At 35.6% G+C, this 20524-nt stretch overlaps 2 protein-coding genes across 5 annotated transcripts; both read right to left on the reverse strand.

Moving 5' to 3' along the window:
* Positions 1 to 3179, reverse strand: LOC146943905 (DUF2921 family protein, putative (DUF2921)). The gene has a single exon (XM_085742208.1). It carries the CDS (start codon positions 2888 to 2890, stop codon positions 98 to 100), a length of 2793 nt encoding a protein of 930 aa, XP_085598334.1. The 5' UTR covers positions 2891 to 3179; the 3' UTR covers positions 1 to 97.
* Positions 3180 to 4501: 1322 nt separating this feature from the next.
* Positions 4502 to 10600, reverse strand: LOC146943906 (putative ubiquitin-conjugating enzyme E2 24). Of its 4 annotated transcripts, none has more exons than XM_085742212.1 (9): positions 10453 to 10600; positions 8809 to 9688; positions 7193 to 8655; positions 6982 to 7089; positions 6410 to 6820; positions 6259 to 6322; positions 5882 to 6021; positions 5467 to 5778; positions 4502 to 4939 (listed from the first exon to the last, which is right to left on the reverse strand). In XM_085742212.1, exons 3-9 carry the CDS (start codon positions 8642 to 8644, stop codon positions 4706 to 4708), a joined length of 2721 nt encoding a protein of 906 aa, XP_085598338.1. In that variant the 5' UTR covers positions 8645 to 8655; positions 8809 to 9688; positions 10453 to 10600; the 3' UTR covers positions 4502 to 4705. The 4 variants fall into 4 exon arrangements, with proteins under 4 accessions (XP_085598338.1, XP_085598336.1, XP_085598337.1 ...); XM_085742210.1 differs by having other exon boundaries at positions 6952 to 7089; XM_085742211.1 differs by having other exon boundaries at positions 10300 to 10600.
* Between the last annotated feature and the right edge of the window lie 9924 nt (positions 10601 to 20524).

A 20524-nucleotide genomic window follows, 5' to 3' on the forward strand; every position in this document is an offset into this window, starting at 1 on the left:
TTTGATCCTGAACTGTATATCTGCCATTGCAATAAGTGTCTTCTAATACTCAACAAAAAATATCATTTTACAAAATGTAATCAATATTAGGCTATCATCACAAATCATCATTACCAATAACAGGTACTTTCTCATAGGCAGAAGTTTTTCTAAACCTCTTTGGAAGAATGCAGCGGCTTCCAAATCTTTGTTGAAGGTATATGAGGACAGCAAATGAAAGACCACCAATTGGAATTATGATGTCCCAAGCTGTGGAATAAAAATCCATTCTATGGTCTGCGTATATGGATGATATATTAAGGTACCATGCAGAACTGTGAGCTCTATAGAGATCATATGCATGGGGCAGTATACGAACAATGGTTGTTCCAAAATAAAATGAAGATGCCAAAGCCTTTCCTTCTGAGTTAGACACTATGTTGAACAGAGTTTGTGGAAGCAGAAACCCATCAAGGAGTAAACCAGCATAAGATTTGAAGTCTTCCCAGAGCGAAGGAAGTGGATAAGGATGTCCACGAGGAAACCTAAACCTGTGGCGTGAAAGATGGAATGGACGTGAGCTTTTCCGGCGAGAATTCTTCCATATGTGCACGAACCATGCAGTCAATCCACCGCCAAAATACAATGGTAGAGTCATATAAAGAACCCATTTTTCGGAAGCCCACAAACCTGTCTGGCTTTCCTCACTCTGTCTTGAAGACCAGGTCAATTGTAGAAGACGCAGCTCTAGAAGAAAAGCTACCATTGTCACCATCCTCACAACTACTTCATTCACTTCAAGCCACCCTCCACTCCCAAGAAAAACATTCTGCACACCATTATGATTCACCTTGAATAAGGCTTCAAAGTTCAGCACCAGAGGAATCATGTGACCTAGAGTAATAACAAGAAGCATCACAATGGAAATGTGAGGAAGTACTTCTGTGTGCTTTTTCACATGGAGGAGTTGCAATCCTACAAACACACAAGAAAGTGTGTTTGATATCAATACCATAATTATCTCAAAGTCCATTCTCCAAATCGATGCATCTACTTGGTTTCTGTATAGAGAATATGAAGACAACTGAAGGGGCTCAAAATAATAAGGGTCTGCATTTTGTCGCGTGCTTTCTATGGTCCCTTTAATAAATTCACCTCCTTTTGCATTCAATGGAGGAAACTGGATATTAACCATGATTTCACAGTCCAGAGACTCATTCTTTAACAGTATTTTGCCATTTGTCCTCAAATCCCGACATCCTACAAGACACATAACTCCAGTATTCCTATTGTACAATCCTTCTGCACTAATTTTAACTTCTGTTGCAGAGACCTCACTACCAAACTTAAAATCAGGTGAAGGGTTAAAGATAATCTTATAGCTGACATTCAATGAATTGTTGTATTGAAAACTGTGTGCTTTCAAGTTTCCATTCACTGGCACAAATGGAATACCATAAGGCTGCCCATTATAACGTAGATCACCAACAAACAGTGGTGAAGAGTAACCTCGAGCTACTTGACCTTTACTGTTTGTCACAGACAAACTAAATGATGTATCAGAAGAATATCCATCTGGATACTTCTTTCCTTTTCCTCTAGCAGTCACCTTTTCTCCACATGATTTTCTTACTCTGTCAATTTCAGTATACTTGTATTGTAAACCAGTGAGACCTCTTGATCCTTTCCAGCTACCCTCAAATCCAATGCTACTGAAGTAGCCAGATTCACCAACAAGTTTATCACTCCATATCCGGCCCAAAACAGTACTCCTGTTTCTCAAAGACAACACAGCAGGAAACCATAACGTGAACTTAATCGAGCAATCTCCAACATAAGGAGTTCCTGTGAAGTTCAAAATCCGGCACGCAACTCCACATAACCGATTCCCCTTCTCATCCCACAGCCCTTCAGATATCAACGTTGTGTTAGGACGAAACGGAAATGCATGGCCACTGTAAACCGAGTCAGGGAAAGCCAACAAAATCTGAATCTTCTGCCTCTCTACACACCGAACACCAGAAAAATGCATGAAAGCAGGCAACTTCTCAACACCACCAGCACCACCAAGGGGATTACAACTAACATTATTACATTGACTTCCATAATCAAGTTGAAACTTATCAGTACGTCGTAAAAACACAGAACAAGCACCTCGGTTCAAATTCCTAAGGCTTAAACTCACCCCATTCGATCCCGCCACACAATTACCATTACCATTTTCCTTCCCAATCATTGTGAAATTGTAACTTGAACTATGAGACAAAACCAATATCGAAACGGGTTCAAAATGATTCAAACTATTCTTCATTTCATCAAAGCTTTCCAAAGTTCCAGTAATCAAACTATCGAAAATCGTAACATTATTCGGATAACGAAGCTTAAGAACAACATTAACATTTTGCATATTTCTTAAACCATAAGAACCTGTTCCAAACATACAAATCTTACCGGAAGATTGTGACCAAAACCCGCTGAGAGAAACTTTCATCCGCTGCGTAACTTTCACCCTAAACAGCGATCTATCATGAGCGTAGCCCTCTTTTTGTTGCGTGATAAACACTTGCGCCTGCAATTCAAACACGTCGTCGGTGGTGGTTCTCTGGACGGAGGTGGCGCGAAACGTGAAGTGGTTGGAGAAGCTTTCGGTGGCGTAATTGTTAAAAATTACATCGGCGGCGGAATTGTTGAAAATTGGATCGCCGCCGGAGAAGTATCCAGACAGAATTCGGAGAGATTCGGCGAAATCGAGGGAGGTTTCAACATGGGGCGGAGTTGTGGATGCGGGAACGACGTCGTTGCAGAGATGATCATAGGTGGTTCTGAAAGATGAATCAGAAGGATTTGAAGCTACAAAGGAGAAGAAAATGAAGAACATGAAGAAGAATAAGGAATTTGAAGAAAACTCCATTGATGATTTCAAGTTTTAGGGTTTTTGAACTTGAACTATGTTATAGTATTTAGTTCGGATATTTCTGCGCGTAACTGCTGATAACAGTGCAATTAGAATCACAATATCATTCATAATTGATTGATATTTTTATTGGCATATACATTAATTACTAACTCATTCCGTTTTGGAAGTGGTAGCGTGTGTTTGAGGAAGAAGAAAGCATTGGAGTGAGCCAGACTGTATTGAACAAAACAACATGTGTTTGTTTAGTTTAGTAGTGAGTGCACTCAACTCTACCAAAGCATAATGGACTAATAATTTAATTGGTTTTAAATAGTAAATTATTTACTTCAAAATCATCTCACCTAGCAAGGATCTTCATACTATAATAATAATAATAATCAGAATTCAGATTGATTATGTGAACAGAGATCTTGATCTTAATGTGATTTTGTATGAACTATACTATATTTGACTTTGTCTAAATAAATTGGTATTGCACAATGCACAAGCTTGATCTCTATAATCAGATCATTAAATCTTATCATATTTCATTTAATTTAATAGTGAGATTTATCGATCCAGTGATAAAATCACATCTATGTAGACTTTGCATATTTCACATTTTATAACATTATTCTAAATTAAAGAATTGTTTGGGAAGTGCAAACTCAAAGTAGTAAAAAACTACGATGGCTTGTCCACAAGCCTATTAAAATTGTTAGGCGCGTGATTGAGGCTCGAACTCTTTCTCTTCCACTTGTGTGTGTGTCTATAATGATTATTGTTATTTCGTCTATGTACTAAAAAAAAACTACCTTGTTAAAAAATGTATAGTTTTGGGAGGACTCAATGTATAGTTTTGATTTGAAATTTTACCGAAAGGATTGCTATCATTCGACCGATAATCTTTGATAACATATTAGTTTGAGATTATTTTTTGGGTAGAAATAACATATTAGTTTGAGATCAAACCTTTACCACATTTTTCAGAAATTCAATTGTCTGCTAAATATATTATGCCATGTTTGGTGGGTTATTAATTTGACAATGAATAATGTACACGTTAATTTTGTCAAAAAAAAAAAAAATGTACACGTTAATGCTGTTTGCTCGACAAATCAAATATGCTTATCCTTTAAACTCATTTTATACCTTTCATAAAGAAGAAAGAAAACAACTTTTTCCTGATTTTGTTCCCACATAACTTGCATTCAACCTTTTTATTCTCAACACAATATTGATGCATCTTTATTAGTTAAAACCAAGTTTATTATATTCCATCACATTGAATAACATCTCAGAAGCAATCTAATAATGATATTGACATCAGTGATGGCTGAAGTAGTATTATTCACATAAATTAAGTAATTCTTGCAAACTTAGGAAAAGAGTCAAAGCATCAGTATGGACAAGCATTATATAGCTTAAGAACGCTGCTGTTTTAAACACAATTTTTACCGATACCGTATGCGACAACTGAGGTGATACAAGCAGTGTGAGTCTTGCACGGAACCCCGATGCAAGCTAAAAAATGCTACATTGAACCACCGACCGGATAGAAATACGGTGTCGGTGTCACTTTTTGTGTTCATTTATATTTCTGATACCATAAAGACATGATAAGACTGTTCACAGAATTAACTGTTTTTATTCTCATTATAAATTTTCACATATGCAAGCCATATGACACACCACAAGGTTTTTATTTTTGTTACAATTTCATTCTTCAAGCTTAACTTGATATATTATACAGATACATGAAAACAAATTAATATTACACATTAGGTTGGAACCAGAAACCTTGATGGTGAACTCAACTTCGTCGAGTTTTCATTTTTGGATGTCAACAAACTGGGAGCAATCAATTCCCTTATCAGAAAATGCCTCAGCAAGCTTAGGGAGGAGTTTACCAAGCATAATTTTAAATCCTGTCGAAGTTCCCTTTTGGTTTTCATGCTCACTTTTTTCACCTCCAATAGGAGCTCCTTCAAGATATGCCTTACATGCAACAAGTATATGTTTTGAGCGTTGTCGAAAGTGTTCTTCCACCAATGCCTCAAAATGCTGCAATCACAATCAGTTTAGTCATAATTTCAAAGTTGTTTCGTACGAAGATTGAGAGAATCATTAAATATCCTCAAGGACAAGTAAATATAAATTTATTCGACTATATTACTCTTATTCCACTTGGGGAGGATCCGAAAAGATAAGGATAAAGTCGAAAAAAATCAATCAATCAATGCCTTTTTAGTTTAATAAAATGAAAATTAATTTGAAAGAAACTAAAAATCTCATGATGATCATTATTGTGTAATGGATAGAGTATACTTGAAAATATTATAGCCTTAGTGTAATCAACTACACAATTTTTTTTTAATGAAAACTGAAAACTTCAAGAAACTAATGTTAATTGGAAACCAAAGGGTCATGCACACATCTCAATAATAGCCTCTCCATAATACTAATAATTTTCCTCTATTAAATAAGTCTAAGACATGCAATGAGTTATTGTCAATGCTTTCTAGGAAATCATGTAGTCTGGGGTGTTATAGTACAGGAAGAATCAAAGTAAAGAAGTATAGTTATTTTACCTCCGGCGGATTTCTTAGTAGACCCAACATGGATTTGCAGGTGAGGAGGAAAGCATTCTCATTGTAACTCACAGAATTTTTCTCTCCTTCAGCTCTACCAATCTGTTGGTCATATCCAGCTTCATTGAAATAAGGCTTTTCGTTAAGGACAAGAGCCTGCAGAGAGAGAAGGACTTGAAGAACTGTGGAAGCTCCAGGGTTCCACACTTCAGTCGCGGTACCACTCCACGTATTTAGGAGACTCAAACACACTTTCCCCGACTCATACAAATTAGGATTTATTCTTAATCCGCCAGAAATGTAGTGCACCATCTGCAAGAGATTTCAAAGGCCATAATGATAGAATGAGAAATTGTTGAAGCATAAAAGTAATATAATTCACAGAGAACCCAAAAAAATACATTCGAAAGCTTACAGGTGGTTCATTGGGATACTCGGGAGGGAAACATATATCGAAGAAAAACAATCCATCATGATAAGGTGTCCCTGACGCACCAACGATGGCTGCTCGCATGAGATCCATTCTTTCTTCGAAAACACGGACATAAATAGTTTCTGTTTAAGCATATAAAGATTGTATGTCAATTAGCAGAAACTGCGATGGATATTACAGCATATTTCGAGTGATTTCCCTTTCTTGTAAGTAAATTAACTTGGACATTTATTTACTCAATAGGCTACTTATTTTCAGATTAAATATTAATGGACAATAAACATTGCTTATTTAGTGAGATAGTTGGTTGGTTTAATTAGGCTGAGATAGTTATAATAAATAAAGTGTGAAGTACGCACCAGGAAGGTTTTTCTCCAGGATGCTCCATTCTTGCTGTACCTTTTTCGCCCAATCTTTCTTAACCTACAAAGGAGCAATGGAGAGGGAAAAAAATAAGCCAAAATGCTTTCAATATAATTATGTTACTTGAGTGATGGTCAATTTTATAACCTGAGATATCGGCAACCCTTTTCTCTCATTGAAAAAGTGGTGATCTGAACAAGTATCAATTACATCAAACCGCTTCAACTGATCTGAACCATTGCTGTCTAAAGAAACCGGAATAACTTCACAATATGGAGTTGGGTCTTCAGTAGACTGCAACGTGCTCGCAGGATGTGAATCGGTCTCAGGGCCACAAGTTTCCAAATCTTTCTTGTCGAGAAAATCAGGTGCATTTCCCTCTTCAAATGTAGGGACTGTGGAAACAGCTCCATAAAATGATGTCATGCCAAGTTTTTGGAAAATGCCGGCTTTAATGCTGGAGAAAAGTTCAATGGCAGCTTGAGGCAGGGAAAACGAACTACTCTCTCCTTGATGCTTTTCACATTTATCTCTATCACTGTTACAATCTGACAAGCCCTGATCATCAAAGTGAGATTCAGCTTATGATTAGACAATCCTTATGTTAATCTCGACAACTAATCTCATTGAAAAATGTCATTTTTAGATGTTATTTTTGACAAGTTTAAAAATTATATTATTTCCCTTACCTTTCCCTTCTGGTCAGAAGGCAGACTTACATGTTCAGTAATCTCTTCAACCAACTCCTCAATATTTGTTTCATAAGAAACAGGAGTTACAGTCGAAGCTTCATGTTTACCAATCCGAAATATTTCATAGGGCGCAACCTGTTCAAAATAATGTAGCGCCATAAACTTCCCGAGTAACATCGCTATATATAGAAAGTAGCATCATTAACAACAATATATTCACAAAAAGTTGAGGGCATACCTTGGTCATTAAACCAGTAGCCCATTTCACCTCCACATGACCATCTTTGAAACCAGTAACATTGCCAATACAGGACAGGTGACAGTTACCTACAGAGTTATTCGGATAACTGATTTGGTACAGGTTTTTCAGAGGAGCTTCCACATTCAAGTCACTCATTGAATTTGCATTATATTTTTCAGCTAGGTAACCGGGCTGTTTTTGAGCCGCCTTGAACACAATATCGCCAAAACAACAGGAAAAATCTGGGTGCTCAACAAGTTCGTAGGCACTCACAGTTTCTGTCGTTGGTTCTCCAGCCAAATCATCTGGCTTGGATGTGGGAGCTGTTCTCCATTGTACGTTTACCGTATGCTCTTTTGCATCGACCGATAGAATGACACCCCATCTTTGATTGCTAGACTTATCATCATCAGAAGTACCTTTTTCCATCACAAACTGATGAGGCCAAAATTCATGAGTGTTTATGACATTCACAGGAACTAAATTCTGCGGATCTGAGCCCAAAGTATGTTCCCCATTTTGCCATATGATATCAACCTTGGTCTTTATCTTCCCAATTATAAACAATTCATCCATGCTAGAGTTGAGGTTTCTTCTCCTACATTCTCTAGCCATACTATGCTTATTAGGAAGATAACTATCTGATGAATCTCGAATCATCTGTTCAACTTGTTCCTTTTGGTCTGCAACTGGAAGCATACACCAGTCACCAAGTTGCCAGTTTGCATGCGAAAAACATGACAGTAAGGTCAAGTTTTTGGAATCTTGCCAGCATGGAGGAGTGTTCACATTTGAATTAGAACCTAAAGGAACCGAGGCAAGCCAATTAACATACACCAAACCTGCTTCCACAGAACAAACAGTTCCTTCATCATGATTGTCTCTCCAATTGTCACATAGCCATCTAGCTGATTTGGAAGCAGTCGAGGACTTAACCTTCACTCTCTGCCCTGGATAGTATGGATACTGCGAATCTTCAAGAAAATTAGGATTTTGTGGTAAAATCTTATCATTTTCCAAGGTAGTGATCTCGTACTTAGTCCCGTCATCAAACAATACACTTAATCTGTCCACCACCCTTTGAACCTGACCAAGCCACGGCCCATTAATTACGCAATCACCTTCGGAAATGGAACGAATCTTCAGAAGTTTCTTGGAGTTCACATTTTTTAACACATTTCCTTGATTGTTTTCCAAATCCACTAATACGTCAACACTTACGACCCTCCCCATCTGTCCAGATGGGTCTGATAAGGAGCACACAACATCGCCGTAAGCAAATGTTCTCTCGAATGAGAGGAAATCGTCTATCCTACCGATGCTTTCCTCTAAACTTGATAATATGCTCTGAGCTTGGCCACCATAGAGAAAATCAATATCCTCTTGATCGTCACTACCGCTGCTCTCACTGGAAGACTCCCAGTCTGAATCAGTCATCTGAGCTTCCATCAACTCTATGCCTGTCATAATTTGTCACAGTTAACATCAGTGCTACAAGAAAATAGCTTCAAGACACAATAAAAGGAGGAAATAATGGTATTTTTAGGTAGCAAAATCTCAACAAATCCGTAAAGAAATATTGACAATAAATAAGGATTCAAGAAGATCCTTACCTTTTCAAGCTAATAGAAACATTAAACACCAGAGTCCGTATGTATTGCAATCAACAATGGATGAGTCGATACTGACTTCAGAGGATATTTGTATACAATACAAAATGTGTCTGATTGATACCTATGCTTGTCACAGATACAAAGCTAGTTTCTTGAAACGGAAGAATACCTTCACCACTGAAACTGAAAATTAAATGCCAAAGGAGATTTGCCCGACAGGACAGGGATAACTGGAGTCTATTACGACTCTGAATTGCCAAAGGAGATTTGCCCAGTTTGCACTGGAATTTCCACAGAAAGAAACTAGAGAGAGGTTTGCAAAACTAGTATCAAGGAGCTACAACTATCAGATTTTTTTTGTGATTTTTTGGAAGGAGACTTTAAACATGTTTGAGGAAACCGACTAAGATAATGAAAAGATGCCAAAGGAGATTTGTCCTAGTGAAAGTGTGGAATAACTTTAGAAAGGTGATACTTTCATAGAAGATGAAAACTACTATTTTGATATGCTAAGAATCAACACAAAGAAAATTAAGTAACTTTTGCCAAAGGAGATTTGCCCGATACAGGTGAATCTTCAAACATAAGTAATTTCCAGATACTAGTTAATAAATTTGCCTCTTCCAAGATCGTGACTCGGAAGCTATATTGCCAAAGGAGATTTGCCCCACGATGAAGCTAAACACTCTACCAGATCTATCTGGTATTAAGGGAGATTGATCGATATCCAGAATCAACAAAATTTTGAAGTTGAAACTAAGAATATCATCGGAAAACAAATCAAACGTATACTTTCTGACAGAACAAAGTCCGATTCAAAACACGCCTGCAATTGCCAAAAGTCGAAAGAGCTTTTAATACCAGATCATTTCTTTTGAACCTGCAACAAGAAGACAAGTGATTATTTTCTCTAATCATTTTCAATAAGAAAAAGCAAATGAAAACAACAAAATTAACATATATCTATAAACTAAGCTGACAACATTTTCAACTACTTTTCATGAACAGAAATCTTTATTAAGAATCCCTATGTTTGATTAAATAAAACTAGAAAACATTTTAAAAAATTAATAACTAATCACTTTATTAAGATTAAGATTCCTATGTGTGTAAGTCAATATAAGCTGCTTCTAGCATCCAACATAAAAGTCAGTTGGTAAAGCAGCCACTGCACACAACACAGAGCAAGGATCCAAATTAAGACTGATATTTAATTATCATCCAAACTATTTTATAAAATATATCATCAAATAAACCATGATTTTAACTTTTATTTGTAGGGAAAATGATACAAAAAAGTCCTTTAGATTATATAAATAAATAAATAATATTAAACCTTCAGAATCCATATGAAATGACTTTGAACTTACTTACTTAATCAACACAATGAATTCAATTCGAAACACAGTCAAATACCAAATATCTAAATCACTAGAATGAGTTTACACATATCAAAATAAGAGAATGAGTTTGGAGAAGAAGGGATTGTACCATTTGGTTTGGACCACCAAGAAGGTTGGTCCCATAAAAGCTAGAATTAGAGTTTATAAAGCCAAGCTAAGAAACCAAGATAGCCCATGATTTTAAACACTCAAAAAATGAACATAACATAACAAGTTGAAACTAAAAATTCGATCTTTTTACAGTTTCAAAAGGTGGGTTGTGTTGTTAATTCAGATAGGCTTTGTTCCACGCCCAGTTCCACCATAGTCAACGCCACCATTGAACTTTGGAACCATTTTAGAGACACTCTTTTTTTTTTCTCTCTCTGTTTGTGAAGTTTTGCAGTTTTGAGAAATGGGAAAGGTATGGTTATTGTTGTTATAACGAACAACAAGAATGGAAAAAGAACAGTATGAGACAAGAGATACTGTTGTTGTAGATAAAGACAGTTAAGTAATAAGCGTGTTTGATTGGGATTGAGAATCTCATATATGACTTGTTTGGGTTTTTTTTGTTTTTTTTTTCTTTCTATTCTAAAATATGCAAATGAGATAAGTTTGCATATGAATTTCCACTATTTCATCAATTAATTTTATATTAGAAAAATAAAATATGATAAGACTTACAGATTAAGCATGTGTTTGGATTGACGTTGAACCTTGTATTCTCGCGTCCTTATGCAAAGTTCAACATGATTTTGAGAAGTTGGTATTTCTAGTTTCACTGTAAATGCAGAGTTGTCGTGATTTTAGCCTAACGTGAATGTAAGAGTTAACTTAAAATCAGGTTCAGAATTTCAGAAGCAACGTGCCACGATGGAGAGCAACGTGCCACGATTGGTGGTTTCAGATCCTGAGGCAAGCACTGGAAAAATCGTGCCACGATGGAATCGTAACGTGGCACGATGGTACGCTGAAGGAAATAAAGAAAACGTATTTTCAGTGCAGATTTGTTCCATATTTTAAGGGTTACTTTTACTATAAATATAAGTCTTGTATCAGATGGAAAATAGAGTAGAAAACAGGGTTTAGAAGCCAACATAAAAACTAGGGTTTATAGAGAATTCTCTTGGCAACAACACTAGGGTTGGGTTTGTTTTCGATTCACCTTGAACAAAACACTATTAGGATTGAGTCTCTTGGTCACGGGAAGAGGCTGGGACTTTGGGTAGAATTAGGTTTGAAGACTGATTCTTGTAACCCTCTGACATCTCTTTGTAAAGAAACTCATATCATTATAGTGGAACGGAGAGCTGCTCTCTCCCCCAGAGTAGGTCATCATTAGACCGAACTGGGTAAACAGATTATTGTGTTCTCTCTCTCTCCTCTCTTGCTGTTTATTTTTGTTTGAATTATTTCTTTTTTGTGTCATCCGCTTCAATTGATTGCTTGGTATTAATTTGCTCCACACATCAAGTTTATTATTGGTGTGGTTTTCACAACGAATCCGCAACAATTGGCGCCCACCGTGGGGCAAAGGTCAAATCAATAACCAGGTATCATGGGTTCGAAGTGGGACATTGAAACATTTACCGGTAGTAACGACTTCGGGTTGTGGAAGGTAAAGATGAGGGCAATTCTAATTCAACAAAAGTGTGTTGAAGCATTGAAGGGAGAAGCACAGATGCCTGCGCATCTGACACCTATTGAGAAGGCGGAGATGAATGATAAAGCGGTCAGTGCTATCATTCTGTGTCTTGGTGATAAGGTGTTGAGAGAGGCAGCAAGGGAGACTACTGTTGTGTCTATGTGGAATAAACTTGATTCATTGTACATGACCAAGTCCTTGGCACATAGACAATGTCTGAAACAACAACTCTACTTTTACCGAATGGTGGAGTCAAAACCTATAATGGAGCAACTGACGGAATTCAATAAGATTATTGATGATCGTGATTTCCTTTTGAAGGATGTGAGGTATATTCCTGAACTTAAGAGAAATTTAATATCTATAAGCATGTTTGATGGTCTAGGATATTGTACTAGAATTGAACGTGGTATGATGAGAATTTCTCATGGTGCATTAGTTATAGCTAAAGGGTCTAAAATACATGGTTTATATATTTTAGATGGTTCCACTGTTATAGGTCATGCATCGGTTGCTAGTGTAGACACTCTGGACATAACTAAACTGTGGCATTTGAGGTTAGGTCATGTCAGTGAGAGGGGTTTAGTTGAGCTAGCTAAACAAGGTTTGCTAGGGAATGAAAAATTGAACAAACTAGATTTCTGTGATAATTGCACATTAGGAAAACAACACAAGGTGAAGTTTGGGGTGGGTGTGCATAAATCTAGTAGGCCTTTTGAGTATGTTCATTCGGATCTTTGGGGTCCAACATCAGTTAAAACTCATGGGGGAGGTTCATATTTCATGTCTATTATTGATGATTTTTCTAGAAGGGTATGGGTTTACATTCTGAAGAATAAAAGTGACGCTTTTGAAAAATTTAAAGAATGGCATACACTTATAGAAAACCAGATTGGAACTAAACTGAAAGTGTTGAGAACTGACAATGGCCTGGAGTTTGTTTCAGAGCAGTTTAATGAGTTTTGCAGGAAAAGAGGTATAAAGAGGCATAGAACCGTGGCATACACACCTCAACAGAATGGTCTTGCTGAAAGAATGAACATGACCTTGTTGGAACGTGTGAGGTGTATGCTGTTAGGAGCTGGATTGTCCAAGAGTTTATGGGGAGAAGCTGTTAGTACTACAGCATATTTGATTAACAGATGTCCATCAACAGGGATAGATCTCAAGACACCTATAGAGGTTTGGAGTGGGAGACCGGCAGACTACTCTAATTTGAAAGTTTTCGGAGCTTTAGCATTTGCTCATGTGAGACAGGACAAACTTGATGCTAGAGCTGTGAAGTGTATTTTCATGGGTTATCCAGAAGGTGTGAAAGGTTACAAACTGTGGAAGATGGAACCTGGAGGATCAAAATTTATTATAAGCAGGGATGTTACTTTTGATGAGACCCGCATGGGGATGAAGTGCAAAGACTTGGATACAAGCTCAGAAACGGGGGTAGAGAAAATTCAGTTTGAGGTGGAGCCTACCACTGATGAAAGGGAAGAGGATGAGACTCCAGTACCTGATGAGAGTGAAGGCCAAATTGATCCTGACTATCAGCTAGCAAGAGATAGGCAAAGGAGACAAATTAATCCACCTGTTAGATACGGATATGCTGACCTCATATCTTATGCTTTGAATGCAGCTGAAGAATTGCAAGACTCGGAACCAAAGAACTTCAGGGAAGCATTAGAAAGCAATGAGAGCAAGGACTGGCTGAAGGCAATGAATGAGGAAATAATTTCATTGGAAAAGAACCAGACTTGGAAACTTGTTTCATTACCTAAGAATCAAAGGGTAGTGGGAAGCAAGTGGGTGTTTAAGAAGAAAGAAGGTATACCAGGGGTCGAAGCACCAAGGTATAAGGCAAGACTTGTAGCAAAGGGTTTTACTCAGGTGGAAGGGATTGATTACAATGAAATATTTTCACCGGTGGTAAAACATTGTTCTATAAGGGTACTTATGGCGATTGTTAACATGTATGATCTTGAGTTAGAACAAATGGATGTGAAGACCGCATTTCTACATGGAGAGTTGGAAGAAACTATCTATATGCAACAACCAGAAGGTTTCGTGGAAGATAATACAAAAGTGTGTTTGTTGAAGAAATCTTTGTATGGGTTGAAGCAAAGTCCAAGGCAGTGGTATCGTCGGTTTGATGAGTTCCTTATAAAGGCTGGTTTTGTGAGAAGCAACTATGATAGTTGTGTTTACATGATGAGAAGGAATGAGAAAGTCATTCTCTACCTTCTCCTCTATGTAGATGATATTCTTATGGCAAGTTATGACATGCAAGAGATTCAGAAGCTCAAGAAAAGATTGAATGATGAATTTGAGATGAAGGATCTTGGTAATGCAAAGAGGATACTTGGTATGGATATCATAAGGGACCGAAACAAAGGTGAGCTGTTCTTATCTCAGCAAGGTTACTTGAGGAAAGTGGTGGAGCGGTTCAGAATGAAAGATTCTAAGGTCGTTGGCACTCCTCTTGGTCATCACACAAAGTTGTCAATAAAGCAGTGTCCTCAATCCGATGAAGAGAAAAGCAAGATGGAGGGTACTCCCTATGCAAATGGGGTTGGAAGCATCATGTATGGTATGGTTTGTAGTAGACCGGACTTATCCTATGCAATAAGTGTGATAAGTCTGTTTATGGCAAATCCGGGTCAAGTGCACTGGCAAGCTTTGAAGTGGGTTCTGAGATATTTGAATGGGACTTTGAAAGGTGGTCTGAAGTATACAAGGTCACAACCAGGAAGGGATGCTTTGGAAGGATATGTGGATGCGGACTATGCAGGTAATGTAGACACTAGAAAATCTCTATCAGGTTTTGTGTTTACTTTGTTCGGTACAGCAGTAACTTGGAAGGCAAATCAACAATCAGTTGTAGCTCTTTCAACAACTCAAGCAGAGTACATAGCCCTTGTTGAAGGGGTCAAGGAAGCCATATGGTTGAAAGGTATGATTGGAGAAATGGGGATTAGTCAAGGGTGTGTGAAGATATATTGTGATAGCCAAAGTGCCATTCATTTGGCAAATCATCAGGTCTATCATGAAAGAACAAAACACATTGACATTCGTTTGCACTTTGTTAGAGACATGATTGAGACAAAAGAGATCATAGTGGAGAAAGTGGCATCGGAAGAAAATCCAGCAGACATGTTCACCAAATCATTACCAAGATCAAGATTCAAGCATTGCTTGGACTTGATTAACTTCATTGAAGAATAGATGAAGGTTGGAGAGAGCAGCAAGGTGATTGATGGTTAAATTGGCATCATCACTGATTTGAAGTCAAGGTGGAGAATTGTAAGAGTTAACTTAAAATCAGGTTCAGAATTTCAGAAGCAACGTGCCACGATGGAGAGCAACGTGCCACGATTGGTGGTTTCAGATCCTGAGGCAAGCACTGGAAAAATCGTGCCACGATGGAATCGTAACGTGGCATGATGGTACGCTGAAGGAAATAAAGAAAACGTATTTTCAGTACAGATTTGTTCCATATTTTAAGGGTTACTTTTACTATAAATATAAGTCTTGTATCAGATGGAAAATAGAGTAGAAAACAGGGTTTAGAAGCCAACATAAAAACTAGGGTTTATAGAGAATTCTCTTGGCAACAACACTAGGGTTGGGTTTGTTTTCGATTCACCTTGAACAAAACACTATTAGGATTGAGTCTCTTGGTCACGGGAAGAGGCTGGGACTTTGGGTAGAATTAGGTTTGAAGACTGATTCTTGTAACCCTCTGACATCTCTTTGTAAAGAAACTCATATCATTATAGTGGAACGGAGAGCTGCTCTCTCCCCCAGAGTAGGTCATCATTAGACCGAACTGGGTAAACAGATTATTGTGTTCTCTCTCTCTCCTCTCTTGCTGTTTATTTTTGTTTGAATTATTTCTTTTTTGTGTCATCCGCTTCAATTGATTGCTTGGTATTAATTTGCTCCACACATCAAGTTTATTATTGGTGTGGTTTTCACAACGAATCCGCAACAGTGAAATTTCCACCGTCAAAGCACACATAGGCTAAATAGGAGAAAAAGCACACTTGTCTATGGTGTAAAACTGATTTACTTCTGCATATTACACAAAATCATTTTTTGCTGTAAGTAAAATACAATTAAGTGAGTAGAATGAGTACTCTAACAAACCAATAACACAACTTTGTAATTGGTACATGAGTAAAAATGGCAATGTGATACTGAATAATTACACATTGCTCTTTTGAGCTTAATTTATATATGGAAAATGCTATTTATCTAGAAAAATAGCATCAAGAATTTTTCAAGACACATGTGGCAAGTTTTAATTGCATGATTAATTTGTCTACTTCCTATTTTTCAGCCACACCTCCTTGAATTGTGGTAAATAGTGCATTGTGATTGGTTGCTCTTTATTCTTGAAGAATTCTTGATGTTTTTTTTCTAGATATATAGCATTGCTCTTTATATATACTATCAATGTAACACTCTTTTTACAGATGTATGCAATTATACGTTGTCACGATCAATTTATTAAAAACAAGCAAATTGGGCTTTGTAGTTGATTTTTTTTTTTTCTATATCTTTGCTATATAATTTCACATACAAATGCGGGAGATTTCGTGTAATTTTTTTCTAATAATTGTCAACAAAGAAAGTGGAAGAGTGAGGGCCATTTGCGCCATTTTTCATCCAATTATATTTATCACAAGGTCTTTGCTATGATATTTATGATTCGATAATAATGTACTCCCTCCGTTTCAAAATGAGTGTCGTTTTAGCCAAAAAAATTTGTTTCAAAATGAATGTCACTTTCAGTTTCCAATGCAATAATAACTTTTTCTTTTCAATTGTACCCTTCAATTAATACTATGTTACACTACTTCCAAAGTATTATTTTTTCTTTAATGAAAAACAAACCAATAGTTGATTAGGATAATTTGGTAAAATTGTTATGACATTTAACTACTTTATTCCATTCCTTAATATGTGTGCAATTGGCCAAAGCGACACTCATTTTGAAACGGAGGGAGTAAAAAGTAAAATTTCCTTTTTTTTTAGGGAAAAAAGTAAAATTTACTTGTTATGTTGTTTGTACATATTGCATATCCAATAAACATTAATTTTTAATATTTATACAAAAAGGATCGCGAAATCCCTCTTTTAAAATACAACGTTATCAAATCAGTTCCATGTAAACCGTAAACTTTGGTGAGATTTAAAAAAAAAAAAAAAAAAAAGTACTAGAGTTCACCGTAGACCAACTATCAACCTAGTCCAAAATTAGCTTAATTATAATTTATACATCCTCTAATTTAGATACCTAGTTCACATTAGCAAGACAAAAGGGGTGGACAATTATTTAGGAATGTTTGTAGACAAGTATCTTTCAACCTTTTGATTTTTCTATTAATAAATTGCACTAGCTAGATATACAATTACTTTAAATAAATAACAAAAGGACTGGAGATTAACTAGGTCTAGGAACGAATCATTTGGTTCTATATACATATGTACGTATGAACTGAAATACCAAACCAAAAGATTAGAAGTATTTCCTTTTCTAAACTAATTGCAAATGTAGGAACAATGTTGACTAGGCCGAACAGCAGTTACAGCACTAACACATTGTCCAAATGGAAAGGTTAATTAAAACATACCACTAAGTGAAAATGACTAATTCCTAACAACTTTTTCTTAATTACAGTGACTATTTAGAGTTTTATACATTTTCTTTACTCTTTTTAGGTTTAGTGGATATCAGATTAACTGTTTTCTTTTTATTTTTTATATTTGTTGTGTATGTACCTAAGTTTTGGTTTGAAATCCCAATGACTCCTAGATGATTGTTGGGGACAAAGTAATAGGGGCATCAACAATTTTTTTTTCAATAGACAAGCATTTAAGAAGTACCAATGGTGAAGCGCAATTTTATTGGCTCAAAGCGCGAACACATATTGTTTAAGTTGCAACATGCTTTGACTCTAATTTCTTGATTCAGTAGAAAATGCTCCAAAGGAATTTTTTTGTTTTGTTATTATTTCTATATCATATTCTCAGGAGAAAGCAACCTAAATCAAACCACAAAAAGTTTCTTTCAATCACCTCAACTTCAAACAACAATGATTGTGTCATCGGAGGTTTTTAAGTATTTGCTAGAAAGTTTCTATATTTTATTTTGTTTAATTTAAATGATATTAGTAGTAGTAATAAGCTCAAGATACTGGTAGTGTTGAATTTTATGGATTACTTTAATTAATTAAAATATTAAAAAAATCAATTATTAAATTGTTATTATACTTATTTGGTCGCATAAATGAATATTGCATTGGACGGTAGTTGTAGATGACATGTAATTGGTTGAGTTATTTTTTTAGTTAGCCTGTGGAGAGATCCCTATTCTTGTCTAGTGAATATATATTTTGACTATCTTATTAGATCAGTTTAACCTAGCTGCATCAATCATCATAAGAGGTCTACACTTCTCACACGAACTCAATGGATCTATCCATGTTATAAGGTACACATTCTTGGCAAATATATATTTTAACATCATAATATATTGTATATTTGTATCTATGATTTTAGGTAAAAATTTAGCCATTTATCATTTTTTTTCTGGTCTTTTACCCATGTTTAGAGATGAATTTCAAGTTACAAATTTATTGTCATTCTTTTCCTATGAAACTCTTAGTCTTAAATATAAATTATGTCACAAAAGAAAAAGTTTGAAAATCTATAACATATATGAATGACCAAAATGACGTGAAAAAGTATTAAAGATCAAATTGTAACATGAAATTAAGTTAGAAGACTAGGAATATAATTTTCCTTCCCTTTTGGTTTATTGTTAAATTTCAACAGATAGTAGTAGTAAGCTCAAGGTTTCTTGGATACCAAGATTTAACTAATATTATAGTAATCATTCCTCTCAAAATATTATAGTAATTAAATATATTTGAAATGGGTGAGTACGTGTCCATTTTGTTTGTGGTTATTTGTGCGGAATTGTGTTATGGCAAAAGGAGAGATATTAACCGATGAAGGTGGAAATAAAACTATTGAGTCTATCTACCTCCCAATATTCTACCACTAAGTTGCATATCACTGGTGGGGTTTTCCTTTTCACAGTATTATTAGTATTATTTTAATTCTAATATATAATTTTAAGTCGTAACATTAATGCTCATGGCATGTGGGGAAACCATATCCTAGAAATGTGTTTCAGAATCATCCATTTGTTTTTGATAAAATGTGTTTTAAAACATCAAAACTGTCAAACTCCATAGAATGACATAAGCTGCACTAGACATATGGGAAAATACTTAATCCAATTTTGATTCCTACTTTCTGCTCTAGTAATCAAAGACTTGAAATATATTAAAATAGTGTGAACAATTTATTGCATAATTGTTCATGTCTAAGATTGAGAGCAATAAGTGTTTGGGATGATGGTAGTGGCGAGGGCTCCTCCTTTAGTTAATTAGTGCTCTAATGCTTAAGTTAATATGATATCTGAATCTAGTCGGTCACTAAATTATCAATGCGTCAAATTCAATAGCATTGGCGTAAGTGCTTTGAAAAACCTAAGTCTCATAAATAAAATTATAAAACTCAAAAAATGAATTAACACAGTGTAACACATTTCGTTTTTTTTTTTTGTCTTAACACATTTCGTTTTATAAGTGTCTTTTTAGTGGCAAATTGTAGGGAATAAATGAATGATTATTACTTTTTTCATCATGTGAGTTTCTCGCGCGCCCTATTTAGATTTTAAAATTTGAAACGTTTTAACATTTTCTGAGATTTTTATGCGGTGTTTATGTCGTTCGGATTCTATAATTCAAAGTGCATAGGACGCAAGAAATCAATAGAGTAGAAAAAAAGGAGTCAAAATGAATGGATCCCAATGGCCCATTATGTACAAGTGGGCAGGTTAAGCTTTGAACCCAATCTCCGGACAAATCATATAAACATATACTAAATACACCAAATTAAGAAGAAAAAAAATATAATGATTAACATTAACATAATAATAAAAGAAAAAGGTTGAGAACAAACAAAGCCTACAATCAAGATCACAACTGATTCAAAAGTGCCAAGCTTGGCTGTTTATTGTCTATGACTGAATGAAAAAAATTATTTTATATTAAGAAGATACTTTGAGCACTGAAAATATACTCTCATAATTTATTGATAGTATCTGCTGACATTTAAAACACAAAAGTAGTATATCAAGTTGTGGTGTCTAAATTTTCATCGATTAAGTAGAGCAAGATGCTTTTAATAAACAATTATAGCATTACAACATAAATTGTGATATGATACTTTATCCTAGGAGGAAAAATTACATGCATACTAATAAATTTCTATTATTTTGAAGATTCCCATAATCTATTTACCTAATTGTTTAACCTGTCGTATAGCATAAAGTTTTAGAATTTCAGTTGATGGACCACTGTTTGAAGCAAATTTGATTTGGGGACAACATCTGTTTTGCAAACTTTATATTAGGGAAGGTTAAAAGGAAATTGGAAAAATAGCTATATTAAGTTGTAGAGCTTTTGTGATTAGTTAGTGGTGCATCCACTCTGACTTGCAATTTAGAAAATGAAAGATGGCAGCAGGAGAGGAATCCACTGGTTAGAAAATCTTTTGTTTATTGCAGAATAAAGGTAGGCTTTCAATTGGTCTTCCATGATTAATAAAATAATCA

The sequence above is a fragment of the Medicago sativa genome, chromosome 2, assembly GCF_051527215.1.
Source record: "Medicago sativa cultivar Bolivia chromosome 2, Bolivia_mono, whole genome shotgun sequence".
NCBI lineage: Eukaryota > Viridiplantae > Streptophyta > Magnoliopsida > Fabales > Fabaceae > Medicago > Medicago sativa.

What these genes read in the sequence shown, in the direction of transcription:
- LOC146943905 (XM_085742208.1), bottom strand. Translation starts at nt 2,890, where the DNA reads ATGGAGTTTTCTTCAAATTCCTTATTCTTCTTCATGTTCTTCATTTTC.
- LOC146943906 (XM_085742210.1), bottom strand. Translation starts at nt 8,644, where the DNA reads ATGGAAGCTCAGATGACTGATTCAGACTGGGAGTCTTCCAGTGAGAGC. An exon ending in CCTGGAGAAAAACCTTCCTG is followed by an intron (nt 6,022 to 6,258) that starts GTGCGTACTTCA and finishes ATGCTTAAACAG; the next exon opens with AAACTATTTATGTCCGTGTT. An exon ending in AGTATCCCAATGAACCACCT is followed by an intron (nt 5,779 to 5,881) that starts GTAAGCTTTCGA and finishes AATCTCTTGCAG; the next exon opens with ATGGTGCACTACATTTCTGG.